Source organism: Pundamilia nyererei, unplaced genomic scaffold, assembly GCF_000239375.1.
Source record: "Pundamilia nyererei isolate P.nyererei 1_Seehausen unplaced genomic scaffold, PunNye1.0 scaffold00152, whole genome shotgun sequence".
Classification (NCBI taxonomy): Eukaryota; Metazoa; Chordata; class Actinopteri; order Cichliformes; family Cichlidae; genus Pundamilia; species Pundamilia nyererei.
This window is the reverse complement of record NW_005187553.1, coordinates 438224-462557: the sequence shown is the minus strand read 5'-3', so window position 1 is coordinate 462557 and position 24334 is coordinate 438224. Positions and strand designations below refer to the sequence as shown.

The window sequence follows — 24334 nt, the reverse complement described above, 5'->3', positions numbered from 1 at the left end:
TAAAGCACCGAAATGTGCGCTGCTTTTCGGTCTGGTTACTACCGTTTATGTCAGAACCGGTGCCATCATGGCACCGGACACCGGTACCCATCCCTAGTGTTTGGTGTGCCGTGGACACAAACAGGTTTAGTTGTAGGTGCTAATATGGAGGTAACACACATTTTTCGTGTCTTAAATCTGAGGTGTACATGTAATAAAGGAAAGATTTAGTTGTGCTAATAAATATCCACCTGCCTACCTCTGCAAGATGAACATGATTCTCACTCTGTCCATTGTTTTTGATCTGAATGTGCAGGATTTGGCATTAAGGACCATCTCGAGCATTTCCCCTCCACTCTAATCTGCGATGGTATCACCGCTGCCTGTGTATGTTCAGAGATGGTATCTTTGTTCCATCCATGTTCACATTATTATATCGTGTTATGAAATTCAGTTTGATTTCCTTCCCGAGCGTGATGCCATTTGTACCAGCCTGTAACTTTCTACTAACAAAGTTTCACTGATAAAGGGCAGAGCCGAGGTGTGAGAATGATTCATCGCTGCTACATGTGAGCACGTACTGTGTGTGCGGTGTGCCACGCTGGTGGAAATGGCCGTGGGAGGACTTGACTTCCTCATGTGGTTTTAAGTTAATGGACGAACAGGAAATACGGGGGCGAGGTGTTGATGTGTGCATCTGTGTGGTGCAGCTGGAGAAGTCGGTTGTTGTTTGAAATATTGCACATGACCAAATAGTTTGTTCTTTTGATTTTTAATTTCTCAATCGGTCCTAAAGCCGACACAGGAAAGGTTTGGGTTGGTTTTTTTTTCATCTTTCTCGCTCTGAGAGGCAGACTTAATACTTCCTCTGTGATCCTGTGCAGGTGGATGTGTGTTGCACGCAGGAGTCTGTGACTGCGCGCTCTTAATTTGATGTGGGGGAAACGTGGGCCTAATCGGATGAAATGGTTGATGGTGCAACCACATACTGATGTTATCCTGGTTCAAAGGGAGCAGCAGGGGAGATGTTGTCTTTCCATAAGATGATAATTCACTGTGGAAGTCACTTAAAAGCGTGATGTAATTATAAATGGCAATAGTGCAATAGATTATGTGGAAAATATTGCCTTAGTTAAATGGTTCAAACTTCTTTCCTGCGTCTCAACTGTCATTTCTTTCCTCCCGTCTGCTGCTCTCCACAGTTCTGCTGAAGTTTCGTACAGACAAAGGCCGTGACCCCGACCCGCAGTCCTTTCCAGAAGACAGTCAACTCTTGAGGCAAATCCGCGACGACGTCCTCGAGTCCCTGTCATTGAACAGCGACCTCCTGAATGACGACTTCATCAGGTGACTTTAAATGAGTCGATTCAGAATAGATCATCTGCTCTTTCAAACACAAACACACCAAACTTCCCCTGATAGACATTATTTTATAAAATCAAGATGAATGTACTTTTTTAGAAGGTCGAAGGCACCTTCCTCACTTTGACCCTCTTGTCGGCCATAATGCCTCTCCATGCATCTCCTCTGTGACCTTAAGGAAAGTTAAATCTCTAAACAGGACCATAACTGTGCATGCAGCCTTTATTCCTTTATTCCTTTACAGTAATGTGTGATCTCTGCAGAGATCAGAGAATTAGAGGCACTAGTTGCAGTTTAATGTCAGCATAAACAGCGATCCACCACAACATGAAATCTCTGAATAACATTGAAGGTGTTTGCTTTTCCATATTTCCTGTCACATATTTACTGCCACATGGGCGGATGTTCATATTAAAGATGATCAAAATTTCAAATAATGAGCTCGCTGTATGTAGAATACCTGTGAAATCCTTTTTGTCTGCTATAAAAAATGCTTCTCAGAAGCCACCAAGGCCCAGTGTTCATGAGAAGCTAGTCTAGTAGTTCAAGGATAAAATTACTGAGCTGGAAATCACAATAAGAAGTTCAAGTTACTGATCCCAGAAAAAAGTCTGACGTGTTAGCCAAGCTTTCAAAGTCTTCAGACTCCAACCCACACAATCCCAGACAGCATACATGTACACACACAGCAGTATAGATGTGGTTTTAATGTCAGGGCTTGTTGATGGCTTGCATGGCTGTTATCAGCTGTTCTAACAGGAAAATTCAACTTTAAAAAACGTGGCACACACGGGCACGAGGGCCGATGAAGACTCAGCAGCTGGCTCTGATTAAAGGCCGACTGTTAGCTGCTCTCAGTCTGCAGATGAGTTTCCTGGCTGTAATTTCACCTTCACTGCTTTTGATTTTCGACACGGTGGGTTGCCAGTTTTTGGCTTATAAACACAAGCTCATTAATCCACTACTACATCCTCACATCCACCCTGATGGCAGGAAGAAGCACATTAATGTTAGCTTTTCTCAGAGTCTCTCTAATCAATTTCTCACCAGTGTTTGGAGACAAAATAACATCACCTGGGGGAGGGGGCGATGGCAAACCGATTTACCCAAACACACATGCTTCTAGTGTCAGTGAAAAGATGTTTATTTAGTTCACATCAGCCATAGCAAGACAAATAAATCAGCTGGCAGATGAGACTATGGAACATTTTTTTTTCTTTGTTTTGTGGCTCTTGTGCTCTTTTTTTAGTTACTTAGTTAGTCACTTCCTTAGCGTTACACTTTCTATTTAGTGGTTAATGTTTCCTTGCACTGTTTATCCTCAGCTACTGCTTCTCTGAGATGTCTCCAGTGTGTGCAGTCGTGGGAGGAGTTCTGGGACAGGAAGTTGTTAAGGTGAGGATGTAAACATGAAGATTTTTGGGGCAGTGTGCAAATTGCACACAGAATTGTATGAATCTTGCAGCTTCAGGAAACGTTGTGAAAGGGCTGATGTCATCGCCTCTGAAGCGTCTAACGGTATTCAGTCGGTGACTTTGTGATGAAGACGGCAGGTCTGGTGTGTCAGCTGACATGTGGCCACTCGGCTGGTCGCTGGGTTGGATCCAGAGAAGCGGCGGCGGCTCTGCTCGGTGCAGAAGCGATTTTCGCTGTGACCACAGTGCAGCTCGGTGTGACGCTCTGGCAGCAGCCGTTTAAATGGAGAGATGATTTGTACTGTTCTCGAGCTGAAGCCGTAATGACCCCATTCATAAAAGAGCCTAATGAAAGCTGTTAGTGGGAAGAAAAGCGACTGAACGGTGACACCAACACCTTTCCTACATGCTGTAATCTCAGGGTAACAATCAAGCCTGTTCTGTTGTTTTAATTCCCTCAGGCTAATCAGTTTATTAAAAATAATAAAACCTCCTTGAAATTGTGCCAAAATCTATGCAGCGAAATATCTTACAGAGCAATCACTCTTTTCTTTGTTTCTACATGAATCAGTTTGCTGATAATCAACAATACTTGACATAAATTCAGCTGATCTCCTCTTCAACCCCTCCTCCTTGGGCAGCACAGCCTCCATGTTTAGATCCGTCTGTGGAAGTCTTGTTCTGTGAACTCTCAGACTTCACCGTGAACCTCAAACTGCAGCACTGAGGTGCTCTGGCTCCCATCCACAGTCCAAAGACATGCAGTTGGTGAGGTTAGGTTCATAGGTGATTCTAAATTGCCCAGAGCTGGGAATGGTTGTCTGTCTCTCTGTGTTCGCCCTCGGTCAGCCTGGCCACCTGTCCAGGGTGTACCCCGCTTCTCGCCCTATGGCAGCTGGGATAGGATCTAGTCCTCCTGCCCCAGAATTGCATATGTGGAAAAAATTAATGGAATATTGGAAACTGACCTGACTTTCATGTTTCTCTGCTGACATCACCCCGGTCCACCTTTCTCTGTTACCCACTCTCTGACAGAACAGTGAGTTTTTTGACAGAGAACCATGTTGCCAGATGTGGCGATGCAGACTCATCCAGGCAGTGACCTTCAGAATTAATCAACAGAACACAAGCAGGAGTACTACACTCACTGATCACTCGAGCTACGCCTTAAGGTCCTGTCCATAAATATAACGAACAGATCTGAGGACAAAGGGCAGCTCAAGGAGTCCAAAACTCACTGAAAATGTGCTTGACTGTGCACCAGATGTTCTCAGTTCTCACTTTGAGTATACAGGGACCCAGCAGCTCGTAACAAATTTGGATCAGCTCTCAAACTTTGTACAGTACAGCCCACAGGTGCCCCAGGGGTCTCCCAGTTTTCAGCATTCCTGAAGTTCCCAAAGATTGCGTAGATTGGCTGGTCAAACTCCCATACTTCCTCCAGAATTTGGAGGGATTATGGGAATAATGTTATAGTCAATGATGCTATAGTGATTTGATGCCTGCATGTTTCTAAGATAAGATCAGAATCAGGGAGTTCTGCTGTCACATCCCGATGGAGACGTTCAGGCTAAAGCTCCTGAACTGTGTCAGTCTCCACTCGTCAGATGCCCTAGTTGCCAGATTTGACTCTCTGTGACTTTGTCCTATTCCCAAACTCAACGCCTGGGAGGGGATCAAACGCAAAAAGCAAATCCGGGGCATGGAGGGAAGGACAGCCGAAAGAGTTGCAGGGCTGCTCAAAGCGACAGCCTTTAAGGGAAGATCAGCTGGATTTAAATTGATATTGTATTTTATTTTTTATAAGTGAAGTCAGGGAGCTTTCTAAGTCTTTAGTGGGATTTTTTTGCTCACCAGCGACTCTTGTGGTTAAACCCAACAGTCAACATGTTGCCTGTTTTTTTTACCTAAAAACATTTCAGATAGGCGCAGTTAAGATTAGAAACCTGTTTTTCTTTCTGGGGTGAGTGCAGGGCGACACAAATGGGCGAGTTCATTTCAGGGTGAGTGTGTGAGACAGGCCGGGGGGGGGAAAGAGGACAGACAGTTCAGAATCAGGCTGCGTTATATTGGCACAAGGCCAACCTGCTGTCTGGATGATGATGATGATGAAACCTGCTGCAACAGCCAGACTGATGTCTCTCACAGTGAATCTGACTGAGTTGTCTTGTACACAGAAACATTAAGTCCATTTATGAACTGACAGAAGTGTGACAGGCTCTAGTCAAGTTAAACCCCGGCATTGAAACTTGGTTAGCTGCAGTAGAGTATTTCATCCTGCCGACGAAGCACGTGGAGGTTTTATTTCTCGCAGATTCGACGAGAGGCCGAACTTTTGCAAGCAGCCACTGTAGTTCCTCTTTAAATAACATAACATTTTTCTCCCCGCTTTGTCTTCAGGCTCTCTCTCAGAGAGACGCTCCTCACCGCAACTTCTTCTTCTTCGACGGTCGTAAAGGCAACGGCGTGGTGGACTACTTTGGACCAAACTGAACGTGTCAGGCTACGCCGGCTTACAGGCAAACTTCAGTTTGTCCTGTCTGATTATTTATGGCAGCGCTTGTTCTACTCGTTCAGTTTTTCTTTCTTTCTTTTTATTTTTTTCACAGTTGGATCCGTTTCACCCCAAAATCTGATACAAGAACAGCAGGAAGTTTTTTGTTTTTTTACATTTGTTAATAAAACATTGTGTAGTAAAATGTTTCAGCTTCTCGTGTCTGCTTTTTATTAAATCTTCCACCAAACTGTACTGATGATTCTCCTTCCTTTGCTGCTGGGGACATTTTAAAGTCCAGGACTTGAGCTGCAGCGTTACATCGGCATGAGAGAGAAATCACACGCAGGCTAGATTCAGGGCTGATATCAGTGTGGTTTATCTGAAGGGGAGAGACAACCGACAACACCAACAACACATGATGTCTCGCAGAGTGTATGACTGTATTTGGTCATAGCCTCCCATCGCCTGACATGTGACTCATCCAGCCAAACATGGTGGTGTAGTGAGTATGTCACAGCACAGCAAAGAAATAGGAAAGGGCGGTGGCTGCCATTCAAATGAGACGTGACATAAAGTCACAGCATTTCCTCTCTTATGCCCCAAAACAGGGCAGCAACAACAGCATTAGCACAGACAGGCAGCATCATTACATCAGCCCCTAGGTGTGGTGTTTATGCTGCTGCCCTCATACCTGTGAAACCTGATGCTCAGTGGAAAAAGTGACTTATGTTTTGATCCTGGCTCACCTCGGCGAGTGCTGACTGCTGCATGTCGGTGATCTCTGAAAGCAGTGCAGATTATAACTGATGCAGCACGTTCACCAGATAAGTGCACATCATCACGATACTGTGAACCTTTGCATGCAAACGAGGCTGTCAGACATGGTCTGCGATAAATGACCTTTCTTGTTTTAAAGCAAATATAATGTGAAGTCTTGTTTAAATCATAAAGAGTGAAAGTTACCTCAGGCTCGTCCTCGTTTTGGTTGCCTTTTTCCTTTGGTAACACTTTCTAATACAGCCTCTGACTAAAGGCCATAATTCCTCAGTAATTAAAAAGAATTCCAGTGTATTTTATTTGAAATTACATACAAATACCTAAAGGTAGGTACATTAGAACAAGGGAATAACAAGTCAGGTTTTTACAGAAAACAAACAAATAACTATATCTTAAATATTTTAAGTACTGCCTAATTTCCTGGTAATTTAGCAGGAAAAACAAACAATATTTTCTCATCTTGCAGTACGCTGTAAAGTACTTTTTGAGACGTGGGTTGTGTTATGGAGTGGCTTCACCTTGTCTAACCTCAACTAAATAATAGAAAATCTATTGTGTAAAAAAATAAAGGTTTAAAAACAATAAAAGGGTAATTCACTCAATATGGCCTGCACCCCAAAAAGCATAGCACACTTATGATGTAAGATTGGGAAGTGTTTTTCTGCAAAACACTACTTAAAATTATTTACAGTATCATTTGTGTCTCCTTTCCTGTAAAATACCCAAAATACTCTTTCACACATAAAGACGACATCTGACAACCTCTGTTGTACCCTTAAAGATGAGTTTTGATACCTTATCATATATCATTGAAGTTGTGGTTTGGTGACTATTAGGATCGTAGAGATCGGCCTCACTAACGTCTGATGTGAACCCAGTCATTTTGTCTATAAGAAGGTCTTAAAGGAAAGCTTCAATGGGTAAAGAGTTAATGTTGTGGCTCAACATCCAAACTTTTAAACCACTGAGTTCACTGTAATTTGTTGTGTAAAATTTACACAAATCCTGTAAAGGAAAGTGTATTTTTAAGGTATTTTACAGTAAGACTAATGTGGGACTTGTATCTGCGTTTGTAGAACAGCTCTAACACTCATTCAAGGGGTTTTATGAAAAAGTAAAGAAGAATCTCGGGCAGCTGTAACTTGCCCCACATAAAAGCCGTCATGTCAAATTGGTATTAGTCTGATTCTGTCAGAACTCAAGACGGAGATATTTCTATCCCTTGACTCACACTTGTTCTTGGCTCCTTCTGCAGAAATGAACATATTTTTAAATTAAGATGGGACCGGGTCTATTCACACACGGGGTTCACTGCAAGTTCAACGCAGAACGAGGAGAATGAAAAACGAGGTTGAGTCCGGGTGCGGAAAAATACCCACGTATGGACTAACTCCGCGTACTTTTGAGTGGTGTCGTGTTTTTGTCTGATTGAGGGCTATAGAGCACCAAAACAAGCCGAGCCTTGTGATGAAACCAGAGGGGCGATTAGGCAGCACGGGTGCTGCTCTTTTCCCGGGATTAGCAAAGCAGATTAATTATGGAAGGTCCCTTTAAGCTCATTCTGCCCCTTTAATTAAACCTAAACTCTTATCTACCAACACACACATTCATTTCACTCTCCGTGCTCTCAGGACTACATGCTGACTCCACTGCACTTTATCTCTTTCTCTCCATCCCCTTCTTCTCTCAGCCTCCTTCTTTCTGTCCTCTCCTCCTCCTTCTTCTTTTTCTTCTTCTCCCCCCACACACACAGTTAAATCCCAGCCCGGTGCTCCTGCTGTGTGGTCACTCTCTCCGTTTCGGCCTCCACTTAGCAGCAAAAACCAAGTGCCTATTGTGGCAGCCAATCACATCCCGAGTTTTACTCTCAGTGCTAAGTGATTGGCTCTTTGTGCTGAGCAGTTTTAGTGAGGCTATCTAGCTCCAGTGCTGCCTGTTGACTCAGTAACAGACAGTGTGTGTGTGTGTGTGTGTGTGTGTGTGTGTGTGTGTGTGTGTGTGTGTGTGTGTGTGTGTGTGTGGGCTCAGCAGCAGGTCTGTCTCTGATAAAGTTGTGTGTAAAATGTATCAAGACTCCAACTAACAGTCATTTCTAATTCCAATTGATCGCCCAAATATTTTTTCTTTATCCATTTAGTCTCATAAATTCGTAAAACATGTCCTAATGTTCCACAGGTTGGCTTACCAACCTTAAAATATCTTGATTTAACAGAAAAATGTGCTACGTCATACGCTGACATCATTACTTCTAACTGGTCGTGTTCAATACAAGCGTCTGCCACTTCAGCGGTATTTATATTTTTCATTAGACTTGAAACTTGAAACAACCTCCTTGCTCAGTATCACTGATGCAGTTATTATTGTTGTGTTTGTGTACACTGAATTTTCTGAATTTGATATCTGAATATGAAACTTTGCCAAAAGATTCACGGAAATATAAAGAACTATGCTTAAATCAATAATTAGGAGTGTCATAAACATTGTTTCAGTCATCGTGGCTTCCAGTGTTAGTGTGGCTGAACAGTGTAAAGGCTCACCAGAACTCTTTTAGCAGTTAATTGCATGTCTTTGGACTGTGGGAGGAAGCTGGAGTGCACGCAGGGAACAAACAAACAAACTGAACAGTGGATCTGAAGCCAACAGCCCTAATGTAGCACCTACCACATGAGCTATCCCAGTCCAGGTGAATGCAGCCTGGACAGGCCGCCAGCCAATCACAAGGGCTAACATACAGAGAGCCAGGAGAGGCTCCAGCGCCCAGAAATTTTATTTTACTTTTCCTTTGTCTTTAAATATGACTTAAATAATGGTTAAATAAAATAAGGTTTCTATAAATAAAATGGCTTTTATTTTTCTCACGCACTGAGTTTACACACTCTTCTTTAACTAAAGCTAGCCTGTTACATCAACAGTGCACTGCTAAGAGGAAGTCTAAAGAAAAATTGCACTTTATTACATTTTTAAAAAATGAATCAACCACACAGCAAACAATCCTAAAACTGATAACTGATGAAGTAAATTTAATATCAATATCTCAGAGTAAACATTAAATGACAGAGGAGTCACACATGGCCTCTTTAGAAGCCCCCAAACATGTGCCTGCGTACGTATTTCAGTCCTGATCTGGTGTCAGATTGTTGCATTGATAATCGCTGTAAACACTTGTGGTGTGTCTGTGAGCAGCGAGGGTCTCGACCTCATGTCTGCTAATCTGCTCCAGATGTCCACCACCCGCTGTCACGCAGAGCCACAGAGCGCCAACATCTGTAAACATCTGATGAACAACATCCTAAAACGGTGCTGCTGTCCTCGCCTGTATCACCAGAGTGATGTCATCCCACAAATCAAAATGAAACTACAAGCTTCCAGCTGGGCTTCCTGCTAATATTAGGGCGACGCTGGTTATTTAAACGGATTTATTATTAGCTTTAAATGTATTTTCTTACATTACATCACCACGAGAGAGAATTAAGTGAGCATCTGCCAACGTACACACCTCGGCACCCTTTATGTATTAGCTTTAAGCTAATAAGCCTGCAGACAGTCTTTATCTTTAGACCTTAAAGGCAGTATGAAATCATTGTAAGGTGATAATTAAAGCTGAACAAACAGCAGCTTAATAATCTGTCAGTTGCATGAAAACAGACAAATCCTAAAATCTGGGAACAGATATGAACAAAGTTCTCAAGCCACCCCTCATTTCTTTACATTTTGCCTCCAAGGGGCCAGACTTTCTCCTCAGTCTTAAACTGTTCTTGAATAATAGTTGTTTAGACATTTGGCTGCTTGTTCACTCATTTTCAGTCCAGTCCTTGTACCTGACAATTTCCAGGGGAATGTTGTTTTGTTTGTTAAGCCAATGCACACTAACCAATGAATCATTAAAACATTTTTACAAGAACCAAACTCCAGCGATGAGCCTGTGTTGTGTCTACATGTGACAGTCAACTTCGCAAAGAAATCATTTAAAACTCTTCCCACCCCCAAGCACGATGGTGCAGTGGTCAACAGGTCCTTCCTGTGGAGAGTTTACATGTTGTCTGCGTGGGTGAGTACTCTGGTTTCCTCCCACAGTATAAAGACATACAGTTAGTGAGGTAGGTTTATCTGGTGGTGTGTATGCCACCTCTCACCCTACGGCAGCTGGGATAGGCTTGAGGCTCAGTGCCAACAGGTCTTCTGGAGTTATGCATCCACATTGCAAATTTTTTGATTCAAGTAATTTGGGAGGTCAGGTGAGAGGTACAACAGTGACTGTCTACATGCAGCCAAACTTCTATCAAAACTGATGGAAATATGAATAATTGGGCAGGGATAGCTCAGTAGGTAGAGTGGTGGCCCCATGATCGGAAGGTCGGGGGTTCGATTCCCCTGAACAGCCACCCTGAGGTACCCCTGAGCAAGGTACCGTCCCTACACACTGCTCCCCGGGCGCCCAGTGGCTGCCCACTGCTTCACTGAGTGAATGGGTTAAATGCAGAGAGGGATTTTCCCCACGGGGACCAATAAAGTACACCTTCTTCTTCTAAAAAAAAGAAAAGTAGCATCAAATTTGACTGTAAAATCAGATGCAGGATCCTCTGGAAAAGCATCTGATTGGAAACGTAATCATATTTCAGTATGATAGTTATCCCAAACACACTGCCAGGGGAGTAAAAGCATGTGAGGATAGAAGAAAACAGAATGGTCAACCATTCGTTGGCCTCCCCAGAGCCCGGACCTCATCGTTATTATAAAAAGTGTGAGATCATCCTGACAAAGAGCAGAACAAAAGGCAGCCAAAGAACTTTGAATGTCCTTTAAGAATCCTGGAGACCTATTTCTGCAGAATAATTAAATAAATGTAGAGAAAGATGCCTGGAGAATAAAGAGGGTCATACCAAGTATCGACTTTCAGGCTTGTTGGAAATGTGCTTTTGTGTTTTTGTCTCATAAACTGTACTTTTGTGTATGTTTGCAGATGTTTCAAAAAAAATCCCTGCACATTATTTCGATTTTCATACTAAAGTATTAAGAAACTACAGGTGGCTAAAGACTTTTGCACAGGACTGCATAAAGAAGTAAACCCTGTGAGTTAGAAGCTCAGGCTTTAGACTCAAGAGAATTTTATGTTTTTACTTTTAGCTCTGGAGCTCCTGGAGTTAAAATCACTTGTGTGAAACAGGTAATGAACTAAAGGCCTGAGGAAAGGTGTGGTATAACACAAATGTGGATTATTTTGAACTGAATCATGCAAAGCTACTCTAGCAGAGTCAAAGAGTAAAAATGTGAAACTAGAAAACAGCATAGGACCTGAAGGACACATCATTCATCCCACTTTCCTGATAAAACTTAGAAATCAAACTCCAAACACGGAAAAATATTTATTCTTATCTTTATTGTATAAAAACAAAAAAAGTACAAAATTCATGTAGAAATTTTACAATAGAAAAAAAGTTGAAAACAGCAAATACAAACTGCATGTGACTGGCCGACCGACACTGAGCTTTGCTGGTAGGAAAGAGGCGAGCGCTAAACCAGGAGAAACATCAGCTGCGAGCTCGCAGAGTTCACCGGCCGCTCTGATGACGGCAAACACGGCTAAAAGCACTGCGAGCAAAAGGCCGGACAAATATAAATATACAGGCTGTGAAGGAGAGTCTACGGAGCGAGCGGTTTAACCTCTGCTCAGCTCAGAGTCAGCTGAACTACAGGCTGTGGTATCGTTACGACTGTATACACAAAGGCTTTCAAAAGTCTTAAAAACAAGGCCCCGTGCTAAAAACGTAGAAAACGGCCGAGTGAGAGCGGCGTTTCAGACAGGCTGAAAGGCCCCACGTTTCCTGAAATAAAATGAAAACCGATAAGTGGGCACTTTAATCCAAAGTACGTTACAGTACATCAATCTGCATTCTTGAGCATGTGTAGCACCAGCAGCACTACAGCTGTCGAATAAAAACAGAAATCACACGGTTTTGGAAATAAATTTACAAAGAAAATCGTCACAGACGACTCGGCGTCCGTTTGGTTCGCCCCAGTCGATTCAAGCTGCTAAACACTGAGTATTGCTATGAGCCTGCGACGGCACATTTCTTCTTCTTTGTGCTTTAAAAGAGGCTAAAGGGAAACTTTTTGGTACCATTTCTTCCCCATCTCATTTCATATTCACAAATGTGGCTTTCACATGGTTCAGTAATGCTCCTCACGTCTCATTTTTCACATTTGCTTCGTGGCCAAAGACAGCAGAGAACAGAGTGTGAGTGAGGCCGTTTGTAATGCTTTCTAACACAGTACTGCTGAGAGTGTTTCTGCATGAATGAGTGTTTTCACTGTGGGTGATTTCTAAATCAGTCCGTTTTTTAACTGTTTCAACTCAAGTAGCGCTTAAATTAAAGTTTTTGATCAGGAATGTGTGAAAAACAAAACAAAACAATAACATAAAAAACCCCAAACAAAAACCATGCTACAGCTAGGCTACTTTTCAAAATAAATTATGCTCTTAATACGAGCAATCGACCCCCCGCTTTTTAAACTACAATGAAAATAATCCCACAACCAGAGGGCTCACCTGACAAACATCATCGAATACTTTCCAACAATCATAAAGATCCAAATCATATATTTCTCTTTTGCTGATATCTTCCCAAATCCACTGGATTTAAATTCAGACTCTACAGTTACAACATAAAAAACAAAACATCTTCCAACTCTCCATCCAAACCTTTGGATTGGGATAAGTTTCACCTTCCAAAAGAATATTTACAGTTGATCAAGTAACTATGAACACTGTCAACACAGGCGGGTGAGCGAGTGAAGCTGGAACGTTTGAATGTAATGTGAACGCTCGAATCCAGTGACTGCAAACAAGCCACTCCAACATTAAGTGTGTTTTATTCACTCTGTGTGTGTGTGTGTTTGTGTGTGTGTGTGTGTGTGGGGGGGGGCTGATTGTCCTGGTGTTGGAGATTAGACCTCAACAGAGCGCCAAGCAGAAAGGCACATTGTACACTGACATGAAGCAGATTGAGAGAAAGGTTTCGGTCTGTGCTTCGCTCCGTTTTGTTTTTCCCTGCGATGCAACCACAGCGCCCAGTTTTCACAGTTTATAAGAAGAGGGACACAGGTTGCACGATAAAGACACAACGGCAACACGCACACATCAGACGAGGGTCAAATCGTGCCTCTGACAGTCCTGTAATGCTGAACACCACAGCAGAAAAACACAATTTTTTTATATATTCAGAGGGAAGAGCTGGAGAGATGCAGTCTATTGAAACTGAAATGATTTTGCATCCTCCAGCTGATATTAAAATCAAAAGATTTACCATCCTAATTTTAAATATCATTTCTGTACTTTAACCCTGGAAGAGCATCACAAATCCCAAACTCTGACAGCACAGGGTTAGAATTAGGGCTAAGGCTCAGAGGTTCACATACCTCATACACTTCTAGTGGCTTTAAACTTTTCTAAGGACCTCACAGCTTCTGTTTGACCCACATCTTCCATGTGTGCACACACACATCCACTCCGACTCACACGAGCTGAGTCACACCTGCTACATAAAGAGCTGAGCCCCGAGACACGACATTGAGAAAAAAAAATAATAACAATTTTACAAAATATACAGGTCAGTCCATCAGCAGCGGTCCGTACCAGCAGACGGGCTGACGGGCTGACTGACAGGCAGTCAGACGGACAGGCAGGGTCCAGTTTCCACAGGAAGCAGCCCGATCCAGCTGCCGCTTTCATCTTCCCAACGCCTCTTTTGTTCAACGGATGTTTTCAGTCGCACCTCCAGGTGTGAGTGACGATGAAGAGCAGCGGCCAGTCCGGGTTGTCTTGTTCGCTACAGCAAGTCTATGTGAGCCTGTAGAGAGTGCTGAGAGTCTGGGTGATGAAGCTGAGGAGGCCTCGGCAGACGTCTCTGAAGTCGTGCCAGTGAGGGCCGCCGTGCTGGAGGGAGAAGGAAAAGACCAAATGAAGTCCAAATAAGATTCAGCAACATTTCATTATTCAACAACTGCCCTTTTTAGATGCTAAAAATGCGCATGCATTGACAAAATGACCCCGAAACAGCTCATAGAAGACACTTAATCACATGGCTGCAGCTTCATGCAAGTCAATGTTGTCTCCAGATGCCCTTGTTGACACACGGAGGAGCAGCAGCAACAGCAAAGTGATTGAAACTATATAAACGATGTCAGCTGATCATTTATGAACTTTCAGAGATGCTACATTGGTTGAAGATTATGAAGAAAACTGTGCAGACACCTCTCTGAATGAAGAGAACGTTTATATACCAGAATCATGTTTAACCTCGATTTACTCAAATCATATCAGCTGCAAACATCTGCCCAGTTATTTAATCCCATTTTTAACTTCTTAGGTGCAAAGGTTAACTCAGGCTCAGTGGATGCTGCTCAGAAACCGCTTATCCTGCAGAGGTAGCCCCGTCGTGACATGGCAAGTACTCGTGACGCTGTAATCGCCTAATCTGACAAAGTCACCGTGTTATTGGACACAAATGTCACATGATTGAACATAAATGTGCCATTGTCTTACTCCTAGGAAGAGAAGTAACCAGAAAAGACACATACGTCAACCCCACTGTGACAAAGAATAACATCTACTAAAGGAAAAATATCTCTTATTAATTCTTGAATGGACAAAAAAAATATAGATGCATTTAGATGTTTCCATGTTGAGCTATGAAAGGTGCCTTTTCCTGCTTTTTGATTTGTTTTTCATGTTTTTAAAATATTAATAAATATATGCTTCTGAAACAAGAAGTGGCCAGAAAGAGATAAATGGAGAGAAAGACTACGTGAGCCCGAACACGAGGAAAACAAGAGTGTTCCTGTGTGGAGGACGATGAACCTCTGTGGCTGTGGTTGTGGTTACACCTCCCTATATGCTTCCTTTGCAACCTCCATCCCTCCTTCCTCCCTTTCCTCATTGCTTTTGTTTCAAAGTGCTCGTTCAGAAAAACTGACTAGATCATAAACAACACGCACAGTTTCCTCAGTTTCCCCCAGAGACTGAAGTATCTCTCTCAGTGTGAAGACAGAGCGGCAGACAGTTACACGAGAAGCAAACCCTGAAACCTGCTGCACTTGTCTGCAAGGAGGAGTACGCGGGGAGGCGGGTGGGTGGCTACATCCTCATAAAGTGAGCAACTCATGTCTGAGTGCGAGCCAGGAGGAGGTGACGTCATCTTTGTTTGTGTGCAAAAGGCGGGATGGTGAGGGAGTGAGAGGGGAGAGGAGGTGGGAGGGAGGAGGAGGGGAGGGGGGGGGGGTCACTGCCGACTCCTCACGCGATGTAGAGCACAGAGGCAGGGCGGGGCCGGAGAGGGAGCGAGATAAAGAAATAACAATCAAAAGAAACAGACAGTAAAGGGAGGAGAACGCTGTCATTCAGACAAAAGGAAGAAAAAAAAGGATTAAAGAGCTCCATGTGTGACCTAATTTCTGAATGAAAGGAGAGAAAGAAGAAAGAGCTAGATGATGCAAATTCTGGAGAAACCTCAGGATTGCTGCTATTGCAGGTCTTAGTTTCTTACCTGCAGCTGAAAAAAACAAATACTAGACACAAGGCCTTTATTGTGCTTTTATTCTTCATTTATAACTAACTTGGGGCTCTTATTGTGAAAATCTGACATAATTATGACCATTCCGAGGGTTTGATATCTACAAGGGACTTGTAATTTGAAAAATCCAGTAGAATTAAAGCATCCTAATAACTTCCCATATATAACTGAAGGCTTTTATTTTGAAAACAACAACAGTTTAACAAAATAATGGATTTTATTTTGAAAATATGAAATACCTGATCTTTCTGATTACTTTCTTCAACTAACAGTGGCTTTTATTTTGAAAAAATTGCATATTTTAAAGCATAGTGTAACGTGTTAGTTCCTGTAGGGAAATTACTCCTCTGCATTTAACCCATCCACCCAGTGAAGCAGTAGGCAGCGCCCGGCGTACCTCAGGGTAGCCATTCAGTGGAGTTGAACCCCCAACCTTCCGATCATGGTGCAACCACTCTACCTACTGAGCTATCCCTGCCCCCCTAACTTCAATTAACAGTGGCATTTAGTGCACACATAAAGCAACTTCTTATGGAGCAGCTGTTGCCTAGGCTACCATCTAACATATCTGCCACACCCTCATGTATCAACAGTATCCTTTGCTACAACTGCTTCCCTCGCCTCACTCGCTTCAGGGTGAGAAAAGTTTAACTATGGCCTCGCAGCATTCATTATTTTTACACCTGCTCCCTTGTAGTTGCTGAAACTCAGTCACTACAGAGTCTTTGGGCACCAGGTTGCTCTAAGTCACTTCCTGTGTGGATGCTCCTTCATGGCAAAAAATGTATTGAAACAACTAAGGGCTTTTACTTTTAAAATCTGACATGATCTGCTAACATCCAGCGACTAACTGTGGTTCCTTCCCTGCTGCCCAGATAGAAAACAGATAACTAATGAACAGGAGCAAACAATGAATAAAAGATGGAGATAGGAGCGCACACAGTTGTAATTGATCCACTCGCTCGCACTCACAAATATCGATCTCTCTTCGCTATCATGCAGACGTGCAATTACTCATTGAACTCACATCCACTTATAAACCTGATAACAATGAAAGAGCAGGGCGGGGGAAAGAATCGATGTAACTGCGCTGCTTTCAAGGACTAGAAAGCACTTCGCACTTACGTCACCATCAACTCCACACTGAAAAAAACCCCATTGCAGTCGCCAAAACAGCTCAGCGACTTTAGGGTTAAAGGTTAAAACTGAGCCCTGTTATTTCCCGTCACCCTCCTTACCGCTCTGCGGAGGAGCGTGACATTCAGCTCATCTCCAATTGTCCTCAGCTGGTTCGCCACCCTCCTGATCTCCTGCTCCTGCACTGCTTCTCCCCCAGGAGCTCTGCGGCGAGGCGAAGCCCAGGATGGCCGCTCATTTCGGGGCAACATGTTAGACTGAGGTCGCAGCTGGCTGGAGGGCTGCTGGAGCTCCTGTCTGCTCGAGTCTGCAGAAGAAAAGAAAACTGCATATAAGAATTTATTTTTACCTTCCCCATGAACTCCATCTGCCTCTCAAGTGAGAAGAAATGTTCACGTGTGAACGGCCAGAAGCTCCTGCAGAGTTTCTGATTATCATCAATTGATTGTCAACAAGCAGCATACATTAATGGCCTCCTTGTGCAGACAGGTTAAGTCAGAGGGGATGTGTGCCCACACAGACACTGAACTCCTCCACAGAGGAAAACCGGATTAAAAATTACATACAGGGGAATCATAATAATTTTAATTTTATGCATTTCAGTGGGAAAAGAGGCCGAGGAGGTGGATTTTCTTGACCTCCGAGAGTAAATCAGGCTAAAAAGAAATGTTTCGTGTTCTCACACAGACCGACAAACATACAAATTTCTTAAGGAGGAGGCTGATGGAGTGACTTATCTTCCTCTTCATGGAACTTGGGAGAGTAATCTCTTAATCTGCTTAATAAGTCTGGCATAGAGAGCTTTTGTGTGTTTGTTGTGTTTACAGAATGATTTTTGTTTTGTTTTCTTGGACAAGCAGATACCTGAGCCTCCAGTCTGATTCCTCCGTCGTGACTAAAATCAGACCTGAATCTGTTTGAGATATTATGACTTTAAGAAAACTCGATATATATCATCTTATTCTTTTCATTTACATATCTGTACTTACTTTGTGCATTTTGGTTTAAGTGTTTCTTAAATCCTTTTTCATAGTGTGGGAAAGCATCGTAACCGGATAAATACTTTAACTACCTCAGTCTTTTAATTTTGATGCAGATGAACTAATTAAAAGTTAATCATCTGCTGGCTTCGATTTTAGATTTCAGCCTCTTTGATTTGAATAACTCGTCTCTAAAAACTGAACAGATGCCCTCTGTGACCTCCCTACGGCACACCTTTGGTTCCCCGGCTTGTTTTCTACTTTGTCCAATCATACAGCTTCTTTGAAACAACCCCTGTCTCCGGCACAACGCCGAGCGCCGGTGGCGCCCCCGGCAACCGCAGCATCCACTTTGCTAGGAGGATTATAACTTATCCTTTAAAGATGCAGGTGACTAGACAGAGAGAGACGGAGTGAGACGGCGAGAGAGAGAGAGAGAGAGGAAGAGAGAAAAGAGAGAGCGGCGAGGAGGAAAAAAAAAAAAAACACAAACAGGAAAACCCTGGCTTGTTGCCAAGGTAACTCTGAGGCAGCACTCCTGGAGACATCTGCGTGCGATTGGAAGACAGCACAGGGGGCCGAGCTGTGATAGGATGACCTAGAGGAAAGGGGGCGGGTTTCTAGATGAACCTGTCCGTCTGATAGGCTGACGGGGTGACAAGGTGACAGAGAGACCCCCTTGACCAGTTAAGTGTGGGAGCCACTAGAGACAGAAGGGGTGGGTGAGGTGAAGAGGGGGTGGCATTAAAAACCTCAGACTAAACCTAAAGACACACCGACGGGGGAGGCAGAAGGCTTAATGGTGAGCTGGATAACTCTACCTACTTTAGTTCTGTTATTAATATTTCACTAATATCTATAAACTTGGGATGCAACAAGCCTCCAAAACCACCATTTCTAATTATCTTTAAGCAGTACAGCTCTCATCAGGCTAATATGGCCATAATGTTATGGGAGGATGTCCCGTGACACGATACCGTGGACGTCTGTAATGCAGTGTCTTTACTTTTATAACACCCGTATAAGAAACAGATACCTGCAGATGAACCGAAACAGAGAAGAGCAAAACAGGGAACTGGGAACTATCTAGTTTACTGAATTTCCGCTGACTGCGCTGGAAGCTCTGAAACATTGTTTCCTTAACAAATACACAACCTAAGCAAATGCGCTGCACACGAGCCCGCGAATGACGTGACCGCAAAGGAGCGCATTGTACGGCAAAGCAAACTATCTCACCTTGATGACTCGCTGCGAGCTTTGGAGCAATTAACTAATGAGTAAACCATTTTAAGACTCGCGGCCACAAACTTTCCTAGACATCACCTGAAAGCATAAAAATCTGGCACATTATCCGGTCTTTAACCTGTCAGCTTCCTGGTAAAAGATAAAGAAAAAAGATCTGTGTAATGTTTGATTGCGGTGATGTGTGAATAGCAGCTATTCAGGTGTCTCTCTCACCTAAAGTACTTCCTGCAGCGACAGAACATTTGAAGCGGACTACTTCCTGCTGTAAAGCATCCTGACCAGGAATCATCCAACATTCATGTGTGAAAACAGTCTGACCCTCTGGTTTATTAAATAATTGGCTGACTGATGATGGCTCAATAATTATTACAGCTTTACGACTAATTGATTAACTCGGTTTCTGTGCAAATAGCTGAATAATCAACTTACCCACTCACTGAATAACAAATCCACTTGCCCATTAACTGGCTTAGTGATTGACTCATAAGCCTGCTTAGCAAACTTTTAATCTGATAAACCGACTTTTGTAAAGCTGTTTTTTTAAATAATAATAATAATAAAAAAAACCTAACTGAATAAATCCCTGCAGCTTTGACTCTTTGGCCTCATTTCCTGCTGGTGACACACTGACAGGCTGACCTGACTCTGTGCTGCCGGGCTGAGCCTCTCATGAGGAGGAAACTGCAGATTGTTTCTTTATTGCAGGCGGGGACATGTCTCAACATGCCTGCATGCACAGCTGAACTACAGCTGAGAGAGGAGGAGGAGGATGGTAAGATATTTGTTTACATTGCTACAGCCCTGTCACAACAGCATGGGTTAAAGTCAAACCTGCTGAGCCACTTCTGCAGCCTCACCTGAATTCACCTTTCTGATAAATTTTCCTCCAGGATACAGACTCTTGGGCTTACTTCACCTGATTCCTGAATCGCCCGGAGAGGTGATTTTCTTTCTGAAGCGGAGGGCTGAATGTCTTAAACAGCCTCAGGCACAAATCAACATCTTATCACAGACACCTTATTCAGAGCGGCAGCAGCACAATGAGCTTTCAGAGCCCTTTTTACTAATATTACAAAGTGGCAGCGACTCTAATGTCCCCTGGAATGAATCCGGCCTTGCGCCATAAACTCTGAGCAGTTTGAGGCATCTGTGGCGCCTTGGGCAGCTTCTTGAAAGATCAGCATAAAGGCCAGCTGGCCTCAAGGTCACTCTGCCAAAGAGGGACCACATGTTGATCCCTGCGACAGCTGGAGCACATCTCATCTCTACCCTCCACCTGTCCCCACTCATCAGCGCTGCCCAAACAAACTCATGTCAAGTAAATAAAGCCACGGCTCCAGTAAACACATAACCAACCGATACTCTCCTGCTAACTGATAACGCTGGTGTTTACTTAAGGGTGGGGGTCTGGAAGGCAAACACTTGCGTGTGGTTGTGGCTGAGTCACATCTGATCACAACCGCTACTGCTCGTTGTGTATACATGCAGCTTGCTTCCTGCTGCAGCGGCTTTTAAAATCAGATTTGCTAAGGCTCACCTGACCAGCCGAGACAAACTGAGACAGATTCTGACATTTTGATCTGTTACACTGTAAGACAGAGACTTTTTCTTTTCTGGAATATGTTAAAAACTACCACAAATTAAAAGAAATAAAGCTTCAATTAAAGCTGCAAGCCGAAATAATATAAGATGTTTTAAGTGTGCTTCTGTTGCTGCTAGGTGGCGCTGCGACTCAGTGGTGGTATGCAGATGTTTTCGGGTTGGGACTCTTATCGCACATGAGAAGTTTGGGGCAGACTGGATGGTTTATATGAGAATTCATACAACATAAAGAGATCAAAATGCACCACGGTGCCACAGACACACCCTTCGATAAACACTTGCTGTAACATCCCTAAAGTCTTTACAGCAGACAGGCCACATATGAAGACGAGCCGTCTAAATCACCAGGAGGAGACGTTTGTTAGAAAAAATAGTCCCAAAATCGCATATAATGAAAACTGGGAAAAACCTGCAGCTCAAAAAGATTTATCAGGGGATGGATTGATCTGCATAAGTGTACTGCACAAGACAAAGTTTAGCTTCCCTGAGTTGTTGAACAAGAGTTGTTGTATTTGTGCTATATCCCTGACAGAATGTGCCCCACATGGCTTCACACAAACATACTATGTCCCACATTTACTCTGTTGGAATCACTCTGGCTGTGGCTGAAAGGGTTAATGATTAACACCGCACTCGGGCTTGGTGTTACATTAACCTTCTTTTCTGCCTGCCTGTCAAAACAAGTAGAACTACCCCACGTAGTTTTAATATTACACCATGCTACAACTCACTGTGTGCAAAACTGTAAATATTCAATATTACCTGAACGCTCTCCTGAGACGTCACCGGGTGCAGGTGCACCTCTGCACCTCAAATCCCTCTGGTTGGGAGGCGATGCTGCGGGTAACCGCTGGTGAACTCGGGGGTCGTCGTTGTCGTCTGGGTGGGAGTACGACAGCGGGTACGACACATAGAGAGCCTGCATGGGCTGCAGGTGATGGTGGTGATGGTGATAGTGGTGGATGTGTATGGCACCAGTGCTGGTCCCGGAGGAGGAGGGGGTGGTGGTCGTACTATTGAGCATCCCAGGCCAGGTGTGGAGGGGGCAAGGCAGCTCCACTCGGCAGGTGTTGTGACACGGAAGAGAGGAGTTTCCTCCAGCAGGGGTTTCTCCAGCGCTCTGTATGGTCTGTGCTCTGGCCATATCAGTTGTAGCCTAATTAAGGAAGACAGAAGTTTTAAAATTTTGTGTTAATTTTCAATTCAGTTGTGTTTTTACAGTTCAAAGTTTTAGTTCTGTTTTTATTGGTTTCAGCGTTGGTTTTGGTTTTTGTTATGGCTGCCATTCATCAGAAAGTATAACACACACCCCAGTCTCCATAAACACAGGCACTAAAGCTTAACTCAAAATTAAGACCTCTCCTATATATAGATTTTTTATTATTTTGCCCATTTTTATAAATATCCAAAGTTATTTTAGTTTTCATTGTTTTAAAAGGTTTTTACTGGTTTTTAAAGGTTACGTTGTTTTTAAAGGTGCAAATATACAAGACTGTGTAAATTAATTTATTATAACAACTAAAAATACGTCAGACAATAATCATTTTAGTTTGTTGAGCGCACAGAGGCAGCTGGACGGTGTAAAAACAAGTAAACTGAAGATTTAAAAAAAATAAAATAAAAAACCACAGATCTATTTTTAGCACCTCTGATTTTTCCTCCGGTATATTCTGCTGTAGGCCGCTAGGAGGCACCAGCGGTTCCATTTTCGGAGCACGAGACCTGTGTTTGTAAACAAATCCGTGCCGCCCGTGCACGAGGCAGCGCGCTCGCGAACTCACACAGCGAAGAACAGGGACGCGCGCGCTGATTTAACGGCGGAACACTTCGATGTTCGCTGTCACCGAGCAGAAAGCGGGGCACGAACAAAACTCAACAAAACCGTTTATTTAATATTTTGTCGCCACAAATGCACGCAATGTTGTTCATTTCCGGGCACAGAGTCAACACTGACAATTTAAAAATAAAATCCACGAGAGGAAAAAAACACAGAAACAAAAAAAACAGCGTTGACTTTACGAACTTGTCCGCACTACCGCGAAACAAAATTAGCTTATTTTTATGTTTTTACCGCCACGTTGTTAGCTTTTCGTGCTCTGACATGTCGGGGCTTGTCTCTGTCAGAGCAACGCGAACATCAGCTCACTGCACAAGAAAATAAAACTCTGTGTAAAAATGCACTGTTTGAGTATAAAATCTGAAAGGAGCTTGAAGTAAACGGGCTCGTTCAGGTGAAGTCTAAAGCGCACTCCTGATCCCCACAGCTGGGCAGATGATGCAACTTTGCGCTGCCAACTTCTGCAGAGAGAAATCCGGCGGAAAGCGCTTACTTGGTGGAGGTTTTCTGAAGATCCGCGGCGAGGCTGTCTGCAGGTCTGAACCTGACGGTAACAGGTGGCCATAAGACGGAATAAAAGCTGCCGAAAGAAACCGTGGATGCGCCGGTGAGAAGGCTCCGGAGATGTTTAAAGTCCGCCCGGAGGAAGCCGTGTCACTCCATCCCAGGTGTCCCGCTGTGAATGGAGTCGGTGAATTTTTTTTAATCTCTTTTTGTCTCGGGTTACGTCATCAAAACAATAATATTGATGAAGATGAGGTGTAGCGGGACTACGTTCTGCTTGGCTTGCTGTCTGTCAGGGTTTTCCGTCTGAGCTGGTCCGTCTCGGCTTTTAAAACGCGATCGGTCAAACATCCGGTCTAGCCTTTCACAATAAACTCCACACAATACAACCAAAATAAACACATCTTTCTCTTTCGGCTTCTCCTGTCAGTGGGCTTACCTCCATCTCTGCATGTCTTCCTTCACTTCATCTTCAACAACTTTTGTCCAATATATCCACCATCCCTCCTCTGCAATTGTCTAAACCATCTCAGACACACAATATATCTGCTTTCCTTTTCCCAATCATAGTCCCTACATTTAATATCCCCCCCTCTCACCTGTATAGTCCCAATCACCGCCTCCAAACACACACCTTCCCTCTTGGACACTGGTGTACAATCACCACTCAAATCTAATAGAAAGCCCCCTTATCTGTTTGCCAAATATGATATTTTAAAAAGATTTCCCATCTTTTCTGTGACAGAATTTTCCCATTTCAATCCAAGGATCTGTGAGTGTCATGCCTCTTTTGCATTCAGTAACTAAGTTAAGCAAAATTGGACTCTAAAACTTTCTAGTTGACTTGCATAAAAATAAAATCACTAAGATGTATTTTAACACTTATTTTAACAAATATCACTAATGATTCAAAAAAATTAATGTCTGTGTAAAAAAAACACATTAAAGCAAAAGTTAGTGCATATAATAGAAATCACCACATGTGGGCTCACTTTATGTGCAGACTGAGTCACCTATCCAATGATTTGTGCTTAATTTACTTTTGCGTTTGCATTGTTCTTGCTTTAGCTTTTATTTTGATGGGTTTGTCTAACTTCCGGTCCCTCCCTCCCTCTCCTCCTCCACAACAAGTGCAGACATGCTCCTTGACAGGATGCTGCTGTCTTTAACTCCACCGCTGTCCCCTCTGCCTGCCTTCTCTCTTTCTTTTACATTTTCTTTATATTTGACATTTTATCAAAAACTTTTAAATCCTCTTCAGCACGTCTCCATGGTTTTTTTTAAACTCACACATCAAACACTCCTTCATATTTAACAGTTAATGCCCTTCTTGTGCTCTGTTTTTTTTCCCTTCCCCCTTATCTTTAACTTTTTTCATGCCACAGCCCCACACAGCGATCCACACACCACCCCCACCTACACACACCTCC

At 43.3% G+C, this 24334-nt stretch overlaps 2 protein-coding genes across 2 annotated transcripts in view; one reads left to right on the top strand and one right to left on the bottom strand.

Annotated features, from left to right (window-relative positions):
* sae1 (SUMO1 activating enzyme subunit 1) overlaps window positions 1-5493 on the top strand; it is a 21546-nt gene extending 16053 nt beyond the window's left edge. Inside the window, exons 7-9 of the mRNA XM_005744974.1 lie at window positions 1182-1326; window positions 2667-2736; window positions 5157-5493. Of these exons, the coding sequence (XP_005745031.1) occupies window positions 1182-1326; window positions 2667-2736; window positions 5157-5249 (308 nt within the window). The 3' untranslated portion in view covers window positions 5250-5493. The remainder of the gene's footprint in view (window positions 1-1181; window positions 1327-2666; window positions 2737-5156) is intronic.
* Window positions 5494-12950: 7457 nt separating this feature from the next.
* Window positions 12951-23240, bottom strand: bbc3 (BCL2 binding component 3). Its single transcript, XM_005744971.1, has 4 exons — window positions 22894-23240; window positions 21326-21719; window positions 16838-17043; window positions 12951-13963 (listed from the first exon to the last, which is right to left on the bottom strand). The coding sequence occupies exons 1-4, from the start codon at window positions 22963-22965 to the stop codon at window positions 13868-13870; spliced, it is 768 nt and encodes a 255-aa protein (XP_005745028.1). The 5' UTR covers window positions 22966-23240; the 3' UTR covers window positions 12951-13867.
* Between the last annotated feature and the right edge of the window lie 1094 nt (window positions 23241-24334).